General features: G+C 36.0%; 3 protein-coding genes across 3 annotated transcripts; 2 read left to right on the plus strand and 1 right to left on the minus strand.

The window, feature by feature from the left end:
• The first annotated feature begins 933 nt into the window (after positions 1–933).
• Positions 934–3041, plus strand: LOC105775736 (LRR receptor-like serine/threonine-protein kinase EFR). The gene is made up of 4 exons (XM_052622575.1): positions 934–1047; positions 1366–1440; positions 1773–1942; positions 2054–3041. The coding sequence occupies exons 1-4, from the start codon at positions 934–936 to the stop codon at positions 3039–3041; spliced, it is 1347 nt and encodes a 448-aa protein (XP_052478535.1).
• A 549-nt stretch (positions 3042–3590) lies between these two features.
• LOC105775730 (probable LRR receptor-like serine/threonine-protein kinase At3g47570) lies at positions 3591–5308 on the plus strand. The gene is made up of 3 exons (XM_052621934.1): positions 3591–4379; positions 4496–4908; positions 5044–5308. The coding sequence occupies exons 1-2, from the start codon at positions 3602–3604 to the stop codon at positions 4885–4887; spliced, it is 1170 nt and encodes a 389-aa protein (XP_052477894.1). The 5' UTR covers positions 3591–3601; the 3' UTR covers positions 4888–4908; positions 5044–5308.
• A 1312-nt stretch (positions 5309–6620) lies between these two features.
• LOC105775731 (probable LRR receptor-like serine/threonine-protein kinase At3g47570) lies at positions 6621–10009 on the minus strand. The gene is given in 3 exon segments (XM_052622576.1): positions 6621–7207; positions 7343–8663; positions 8666–10009. Coding segments are annotated over 3 exon segments (3252 nt in total).
• Between the last annotated feature and the right edge of the window lie 345 nt (positions 10010–10354).

Below are 10354 nucleotides of genomic sequence, written 5' to 3' on the forward strand. Positions count from 1 at the left end.
GCAATAAAAAAACCTCTGCTGTTTTTCCATGTTTTGTTGTTGTTTTCCACTTTTTACCACTGTTTTGCTACCGTTTCACTATTATGTTGCTATTATTGTGTTGCTAATTTTTAGATCTTGTATGACACTTGTTCTCTTTGCCATTATTTTAGAGAGATTTGTTTGTTAAATTGCACTTATATGGGTGTTATTTAAGTATAAAAAAATTAATTTATTTTCAATTTTTGGGAAATATTTATTTTAATATTTTTAGTAAATTTAGTGTATTATATTTTTTTAAAATTGTTTTATATAAAAAATAAAAATTAAAAAAAATTAGTACATGCGGGTCAAACCGAACCCGGATTTTAGTATTTTTATCTGAGTTAAATTTGGACAAAAATTTAAGCTTGACCCATGGACAACTCTAAATAAAATATCATAAAAGTAAGAAGATGTTGCAATTCATTTGAAATAATATTGATGTCCATACATGGTATTTGAAGACAACATGGTGATAGTCTAAATATACTTTGAATGTAATGGTTTAATTTGAATATGGACAAATATTCTAATAATCTAATTATTAAACAGGTATACTCGAATCATGTATAAAATTAGTTTTCCACAAAGTATTGTCAATGTGGGGCTCCATAATTGTGAGCCTGCTGACAATTTCCTCCATAGAATCCAACCTTTGAAATCTCTCCCTCTATCATTTTCTATACAAGATATTAATGTTTTTTTTTTTTTAATACATACATTGAAAAACGTCAAATGTATATCGTCAATGTTGGAAAACTTGAACCAGTTGACATATCTGACTAAAGTAGGCCATTGAAATCGTAGCCACATGACTTTCAAAGTTGGAAAACTTGAACCAATTGACAAGAGATAGAATAGGATGATACCAGAGTTCAAAATGCAAAATGTTTCATCTGTCGTTGGGTCAATATGAATTCCATTTCCTTCGCTATTGTTGAAGTTGGCCAGCATGCTGCCCTGTTGCACCAGGAACAGCCCGAGCCAGTGAAGTTGCAGCTGCAGATCGAGCTACTGTTCCATTTTGTTACTTTTGAATTAATGTTTTGTAACTTAGTTGAAAACAAAACATGTTGTACTTGATGTATTAGGTGCTGAAAAGATGAAAAATCAGCCTGTCTATGAGTGCAAGTAAGGTTTTGTAAGTTACAATGTAATTAGTGGAATTTGGTAGTGTTTTAGGTGCTGATTTGTTTATGCTGACCAGCTCATGTCTGGTATTTGTATTGGCTTTAAGCCATTGTTCATTTTTAATGAATTTCATTTAAGTTTCATCATCCAATACTCTATTTTTCTTTGTTTTCACTTTCAATTTCTGTTTTGAATTCTGTTTTGTTTCTTCAGCAAGTTTCGAGCCTTGTTGCTCAAGTCAGAGCTGAACTTGCTTGCACTTGGTTCTTAACACCAACAGCAGTCATAGTATTAAAATTTCATGCCAGTTGTCAAGCATTTAGGACATCAATTTTGACTTAGTTGTGGAAAAAAAATCGACAACCAGATTCCTTAAGGAAGCATTTAGCTCAAATTCCCAAGAAAATCGGAGGCATGTGATGTGATTTTCAAAGCTGGAAAACATGAACCAATTGACAGGAGATACCAGAGTTTGAAGCCTACTTATATTGCATGCTAGTTCTGGTTGATGAACCAAGCACTCTCAAAACAAATCAATCTCATCACGATTCAAGTTGATGGAGCTATCAAAAAAGCATTTTGAAGCATGCTGCTCTTTTTTCCTTGTTTTCTTTTTACAGCAAGTTTTCTCAAAAACTCCAACAGGCCTTGTAGTTAGAGGAAATGACACTGATCAACAAGCATTACTCCAGTTCAAAGCCAAGATTACTGATGATCAGCTTAGGGTCATGGAGTCCTGGAATAGTTCCATTCACTTTTGTCAGTGGCATGGCGTTACATGCGGTCGCAAGTATTAGAGAGTCACCAAATTGGAACTACAGTCCCTCAAACTCTCGGGATCTTTATCACCACACATTGGAAATATGAGCTTCCTTAGGGTGTTGAATCTTTTGAACAACAGCTTCTATAACCAGATTCCTCAATCGATTGGTGGTTTAAGGAGACTGGAAACATTATATCTGACCAACAACTCCGTAAGTGGTGAAATTCCTTCCAATTTATCTTCTTGCTCTAAGCTCACAATAGTTCGTATGGCAGGCAACCGGCTAACAGGAGAAATACCTGCTTTTCTGGGTTTCTTGTCAAACTTGAAAGTCTTGAGTTTTTACAACAACAGTTTGAGAGGGAGTATCCCACCTTCATTGGGTAATTTGTCATCCTTGGAGGAACTTGCCTTGACATATAATGCATTAGATGGGATTATACCTGAAACTCTCGGACGGCTAACAAATCTTTCAATTTTTTTGGCAGCAGCAAATGCAATTTCTGGTACGCTTCCTGTTGCAATGTTCAATCTTTCCAATATTAGGTTCTTTGATATTGGTGAAAATAAGATTCAATGTACTCTTTATACTGACTTAGCGATCACTATGCCATATGTTGAGTTCTTTTCTGTAAGGGGAAATAAAATCTCCGGACAAATCCCGATTTCAATAACCAATGCCTCAAATCTAGACGTACTTCAATTTAATGATAATAGACTTAGTGGAAAGGTGCCTTCCTTGGAGAAGTTGGATAAACTATCTACGCTTCAACTTGCCGTAAACGATTTGGGACATGGGAGAGAAGGTGACTTGAACTTTCTCTGCACTTTAGTCAATAATACCAAATTAGAATTTCTATTTATTAGTGACAATAATTTTGGAGGGGTATTTCCTAAATGCGTCAGTAATTTTTCCAACACCCTTTTACGGTTAGAAATAGACGAGAACAAAATAATGGGAAGAATCCCAGATGGGATTGGTAATCTCGTCAATTTGGAGGTATTATTTGCATCAGAAAATCAAATGTCTGGTCCCATACCATTTGAGATTGGGAGGCTTCAAAAGCTAAACAAATTTTTCTCTCCGGGGCTATTCCCCATTCTATTGGAAATTTATCGGCGTTAACAATAGTTGGTTTAGATTTTAACAATCTCCAGGGCAACATTCCTCCAAGTATAGGCAAATGCCAGAGTTTGCTTGGCTTGAGTGTTTCTTATAATAATCTTAGTGGACCTGTACCCCCTCAATTACTTGGGGTCTCATCCATGTCCATAATACTGGACTAATCGTCAAACCATTTGACTGGTGAGCTTCCTGTTGCAGTAGAAAATTTGAAAAATCTAGGTCAACTCTATGTTTCTCAAAATAGGTTATCCGGTTTGCTTCCAAAAACCCTTGGTAGCTGTGTAAGTCTAGAGAAACTGTATTTGGATGGAAATCTTTTTGAAGGACCCATTCCTTCATCTTTGAGTTCACTGAGAGGACTTGAGGCATTAGACGTATCCAACAATAATCTTTCAGGTGAGATTCCAGAATTTCTTGTCAGATTTGGGGCTTTAAGGTACTTAAATCTCTCTTTCAATAATTTTGAAGGAGTGATACCAAGTGGAGGAATCTTTAAGAATGCCAGTGCAACATTTGTTGTGGGAAACAGTAAGCTCTGTGGAGGCATCCCCGAATTACACATGTTAAGATGCAACTTGAAAACATCGTCAAACAATTCTCTTAGATTAAAAGTTGCAATTATTGTTGTGACTTTAGGAGTGACTCTGGCTTTTACTTGTCTCCTCATCTTGTGGATTGGAAAGAAGAAAGAGAAACAGGCAACAACAACTAGCGTAGAAAATTCGGTTTTACAACTATCATACCAAAGCATCGTAAGGGCAACGGATGGATTCTCCACGCAGAATTTGGTTGGTTCAGGAAGCTTTGGTTCTGTATACAAAGGAGTTCTTGAAGCTAGTGGAGCAGTTATTGCAGTAAAGGTGCTTAATCTTCTGAATCGTGGAGCTTCTAGGAGTTTCCTGGCTGAATGCGAGGCCTTGAAGAACATTCGACATCGAAATCTTGTCAAGGTACTAACAGCTATTTCAGGAGTCGATTACCAAGGCACTGATTTTAAAGCCTTGGTTTATGAGTTCATGGAAAATGGAAGCTTGGAAGACTGGTTGCATCCACTTATTGGCATGAATGGACCGGAGACGGTGAGAAACCTAAACTTCTTCCAAAGAGTAAGTGTGGCCATAGATGTTGCTCATGCACTCCAATATCTGCACCATCATTGTGAAGAACCAATCATTCATTGTGACCTCAAACCAAGTAATATTCTACTTGATGAGAAAATGGTTGGTCATATAAGTGACTTCGGCTTAGCAAAAATCCTTTCTACGGACAGACTGAACTATTCTGCTAATAAATCAAGCTCCCTTGGATTTAGAGGAACTATTGGTTATGCTCCTCCAGGTATGTTCACTTTAGTATTTTCTTCCATAATTTAAAAGCAAATCACATAGTTTAATATCAATTTTTCATGCTCTCTGCAATTATTTCTATATGTAATTTTGATGAACTAATTGTAGAATATGGCATGGGAAGCGAGTTGTCAACAAAAGGTGATGTGTATAGCTATGGCATCCTACTGCTTGAGATGTTTACAGGAAAAAGGCCGACCGATGAAAGGTTTAGAGAAGGTTTAAGTCTTCGCAACTTTGTTAAGGCAGCACTGCCAGAACGAATAGTCAAGGTTACGGATCCTATTCTTGTTGAAGAAAGAGTCACACGAGGAACTCCCGATGTAAAAAACTCAAGAAATGATAGACATCTTCGGTGCTTGAATTCACTATTCGAAATAGGACTCACTTGTTCTGCTGAATCACCCAATGAGCGGATTGACATGAGTGATGTTATCAAACTTTGTTCCATTAGAGACAAGTTTCATCCAACTCGATTAAGTCATGAGGTTCGAACTTAAATAAATTTGCTTAGTCGAAAGGTAAGATAACTTCTTATCTTAGCAAAATATTGAATCATTCCATAACTTAAAGCATATTTCCACTACTTTTGGAGTTAAGTGTTATGTTTAGATGATATGAAGAAGTAAACAGATTACCCTGTTTTCAACATGCAGGTATCTAAGGTGTCGTATGGATGAAGTTGAGAGGCTTGGGTCAGTCAAAGTGTTGGATTTTATCTTTTGTTGACATTCTATTGGGTACTAGCAGGTCTCCACATTTCGCCTAAAAGCACTATGCTTTGAGAAAAGAGAATAAATATGCAATATTTATAGCTTTCCACCGATCATTTCTCAGTGTATTTTGTATTAATGCTTTGTTTTTCTCTGTGCTTCTTAAACTATTGGATCCTCATCAAATAAGAATTTGAGATAATGCCAATATGCTTTGATTTTATTTATGTTACTCCAATTTGGAAGAATGTATTCAAATGTTTGACATGGAATATACTTGATTTTACACCTAAGTGTGGTCAGAAATCACTGAAATTTAAGACTCTTTGTTTTTGTATCCATATTAAATGATATAGACTTCCTTTCTATTGGATTGAAGGGAGACTTATAAAATGTCCCTACATGATTTATTAATAGAACCTTCTATTTATAAAATGTCGAGGAACTACTTATACTGCACTTTGTTTCTTGTTGATCAACAGAACACTTTGAAATACGTATAGAAATTGATTCAGGTTGATGGAAACTTTCCAGCTCTTTTTTCCTTGTTTACGTTGAAGTTATAATACTTCTCTCATGCTTCGACTCCCAGTGTCTTAACTTGCTTGGTACAGCAGACCCTGTAGTTAGAGGAAACGCCACTGATAAACAAAATTTACTCAAGTTCAAAGCCAAGATAACAAAATAATTAGAATTTCTATTTATTAGTGACAATACTTTTGAAGGGGTATCAGCAGTTTTTCCAACACCCTTTTACGAAATAATGGGAAGAATCCCAGATGGGATTGGTAATCTCGTCAATTTGGAGGTATTATTTGCATCAGAAAACCAACTGTCAGGTCCCATACCATTTGATATTGGGAGGCTTCAAAAGCTAAACAAATTTTACCGGTCATATTAATTGTTTCTCCGGGACTATTCCGAAATTTATCGGCGTTAACAAAAGTTGGTTTAGATTTTAACTATCTCCAGGGCAGCATTCCTTCAAGGTTTCATCAAATAGATGTCGACAATACTTCTCTTCAAGGTTTTTTTTATGAACAAGTCTTTACTAGACGACCATCAAGATTTTGAGGACTCAGTCAATCCAAATCATGCATTTTCAAATATTATGAATAACCAGGCAAAGTAACAGTTCAATTCACTCACAAATAATGCCTAAAATCGAGTGTAAAACCAGGCAACGAGAATATATACTTTGACAAAGTAACAGTTCACAACTCTCTACCCAACAAAAACAAGTCCCAATTAATCAGAAAAGATCACCTTGAAAATAGCCACCCATCACGTATTGGGAAGGAGAAAAATTACCACCTTCAACTTACGTGTAATATCACATTTTTATGTAATATTAAATTTATTAACGTAAAAGATAAAAACACTTAAATAATAATTATAAATATTTATTTACTTGCCATTAACTCTTTAAATTTCAGGACAAAATCTAGTTAATTAATAATAATCAACATTATCAGATGAAGTTGGAGATGTTACAAATTGGTAGAGTATGAGAGTGATCTTTAATTCATGTAAATAATAGTTGTAATGGGGTTGAATTGAAGCAGCCCAAATTTGTTTCCTCCAACATATTCAGTATTTGGAATTATGTAGTTTCTTTCACAATAATTATGATGATAATGACAATGGGAAATTACCAATTTAATTTTATTACATTCAAAAGATGTTATTACCCGTTGATTGAGCAACATATTTAAGTTACAAACCTCATGATGTAATCCGGTAGGATAAAGCTTGTCTCTAATGGAACAAAGCTTGGTAACAGCATCACTCGTGTCCATACGTGCACTTGGTGATTCAGCAGAACAAATGAGTCCTATTTCGTATATCAAATTCAAGCACTGAAGATGTATTTCATTTCTCAGACATTTTCCCTTGAGAGTTCCTTGTTGGACTCTTTCTTCAACAAGAATGGGATCTAAAATCTCAATCACTCGATCCGGTAAAGCTGACTTAACAAAGTTGTGAAGACTTAAACCTTCTTTGAACTTTTCATCCGTCGGCCTCTTCCCAGTAAACATCTCTAGCAAGAGGATGCCGTAGCTATACACATCCCCTTTTGTTGATAACTCACTTCCCATGCCATATTCTACAATTAGTTCATCAAAAATTACATATAGGAATAATTGCAGAGCAAAACACTCTAATATATATATATATATATAAACATCTTTTAGAATGTATGTGTTGCTTTTAAATCATGAAATAAATAAAGTGAACTTACCAGGTGGAGCATAACCAATAGTTCCTCTTAATCCAAGGGAGCTTGATTGACTAGCAGAATAGTTAAGCCTGTCTGCAGAAAGGATTTTTGCTAAGCCAAAGTCACTTATATGGGCAACCATTTCCGCATCAAGTAGAATATTGCTTGGCTTGAGGTCACAATGAATGATCAATATTTGGGAAGGATGGTGCAGATACTCTAGTGCATGAGCCACATCTATGGCCACATTAAGTCTTTGGAAGAGGTTCAGGTTTCTTATTGTCTCTGGTTCATTGGCTCCAGCAGGTGGGTGCAGCCAGTCCTCCAAACTTCCATTTACCATGAACTCATAAACCAAGGCTTTAAAATCATTGCCTTGATAATCGGCACCTGAAACGGCAGTTAAAAGCTTGACAAGATTTCGATGTCGAATGTTCTTCAAGACCTCACATTCAGCTAAGAAACTCCTCGAAGCTCCATGATTTAGAAGATTAAGCACCTTTACTGCAATAACTTCTCCAGTCTCTTCAAGAATTCCTCTGTACACGGAGCCAAAACTTCCCAAACCAACCAAATTCTGCGTAGAGAATCCGTTAGTAGCCCTTAGGATGCTTTGGTATGATAACCGTAAAAGTGAATTTTCTGCACAAGTTGCTGTTGGCTGATGCTCTTTCTTCTTTCGAAACAACATGATAAGGAGAAAAAGGAATATCAAAGTCACTCCTAAAATTACAGAAACAATAACTAGTTTTAAACGAAGAGAAGTGTTTGATGATTTTTCCGAGTTACATCTTGACAAGTGTAACTCAGTGATGCCTCCACAAAGCTTATCGTTCCCTTCAACAAATGTAGCACTTGAATTCTTAAAGACTCCTCCACTTGGTATTATTCCCTCAAAATCATTAAATGAGAGATTTAAATACTCTAGTGCCCCAAAGCTTGCAAGAAATTCAGGAATCTCACCTGAAAGATTATTATCGGATACATCCAGTGCCGCAAGACCTCTCAATGAACTCATAGATGAAGGAATGGGCCCTTCGAACAAATTACCACCAAGAAACAACTTTTCTAATCTCACACAGCTACCAAGGCTGTTTGGAAGCAAACCAGATAACTTATTTTTTGAAACATCCAAATCACCTAGATTTTTCAATTTCTCTACTTCAGCGGGAAGTTCACCAGTCAAATAGTTCGATGATAAGTTTAGTAAAATGGACAAGGATGAAAGTGCAAGTACTTGAGGGGGTATTGATCCACTAAGATTGTTGTAAGAAAGACCCAATGTAAGCAAATTTTGGCAGTGTCCAAGACTTGAAGGAATATTGCCCTGAAAATTGTTAACTAGTGAAATGTTAACCCTGTTAAATTTCCAATAGAATGGGGAATAGTCCCAGTGAGAAATTTATAACGAGCGTCAAATCTATTTAGCTTCTGAATCCTCCCGATGTTGAGAGGAATGGGACCTGATAGTTGATTTTGTGATACCCGTAGCACCTGCAAATTGATGAGATTTCCAATCCCATCGGGAATTTTTCCCAATATTTTGTTATTTTCTATTACTAAAAATAAAAGTGTGCTAGAAAAATTGCTAATGCATTCGGGAAGTACCCCTCCAAAATTATTTGTTTGTATATCTATTGTTTCTATTTTGGTATTATTAATTAAACTGCAGAGAAAGTTCAAATCACCTTCTCTTCCATTTCCCAAATGGTTTGGGCCTAGAAGAAGATTAGCTAGTTTATCCAACTTCTCTAAGTAAGGGACGTTTCCAATAAGTCTATTCTCATTAAGTTGAAGTATATTCAGATTCGAGGCATTCGATATAGAAATCGGGATTTTTCCTGAGATTTGGTTTTTCCATGCAGAAAAGAACTCAAGATATGGCATGGTGATTGCTAAATCAGAAGGAAGAGTACCTTGAATATTGTTTCCACCAATATCAAAACTTCTCATATTGGAGAGATTGAACATTGTGAAGGGAATAGTACCTGAAATTGCATTTTCTTCTACCAAAAAAACTGAAAGATTTGTCAATTGTCCAATAGCTTCAGGTATAACCCCACTTAATGAATTAGTCCACAAAGAAAGCTCCTCTAAGGATGACAAATTCCCCAACGAAGGTGGTATACTTCCTCTCAATCTGTTGATGGCAAAATTCAAGACTTTCAAGTTTGATAAGAGACCCAGCGAAGCAGGTATTTCTCCTGTTAGCTGGTTGCCCCACATACCGACCAATGTAAGCTTATAACAAGCAGATAAATTGGAAGGAATTTCACCAGTGATGGAATTATTGGACAGTTCTAAAGTTTCCAATCTTCTTAAGCGACAAATTTCTTGAGGAATCTGATTGTAGAAGCTGTTACCCTCAAGATTCAACTCCTTGAGAAAGCTTAAATTTCCAATGTATGGTGATAAAGATCCAGAGAGTTTTAGGAGCTGCAGTTCCAACTTGGTAACTCTCCGAAGCTTGCGACTGCATGTAACACCATGCCATTGACAGAAGTGAACAGAACTATTCCAAGACTCCATAACTCCGAGCTGATCACCAATTATATTGGCTTTGAACCGTAGTAAAGCTTGTAGATCAGTGTCATTTCCTCCGGATATAGGCGCTGCATATGCTAAACTGAACAAGCTAAGAATTATAACTTGGAAGCAAACAATGAAAAAAGAGCTTGCCACTTCCATCAACCTGAATCAATTTCAATCTGAGAGCTCTTCTTTCAGGTTCTTGGGTACATACAGACTTTGACTCCACCACTTGAACCGATTTGTTTTTATCTGTGTTAGGTCACATGGCTTGCATTTATTGGATTGAATTATATGAAAATGTTTTGTCTTATTCTTTTTAATTTAGTTCCCATTGCATAGATTATCACTTACAATTTATCAATACTGGAAACATATATAAATAAAGACCTGCCTAGCTAAGTATAGCTGCAATCACCATCATTTTACATTTATTAAATGTGTTGAGATTTGTGTTAGGTTACGTGGCATGCTTTTATTGGATTGAATTATGAACATGTGTTT

Source organism: Gossypium raimondii, chromosome 10, assembly GCF_025698545.1.
Source record: "Gossypium raimondii isolate GPD5lz chromosome 10, ASM2569854v1, whole genome shotgun sequence".
NCBI classification, from domain to species: Eukaryota; Viridiplantae; Streptophyta; class Magnoliopsida; order Malvales; family Malvaceae; genus Gossypium; species Gossypium raimondii.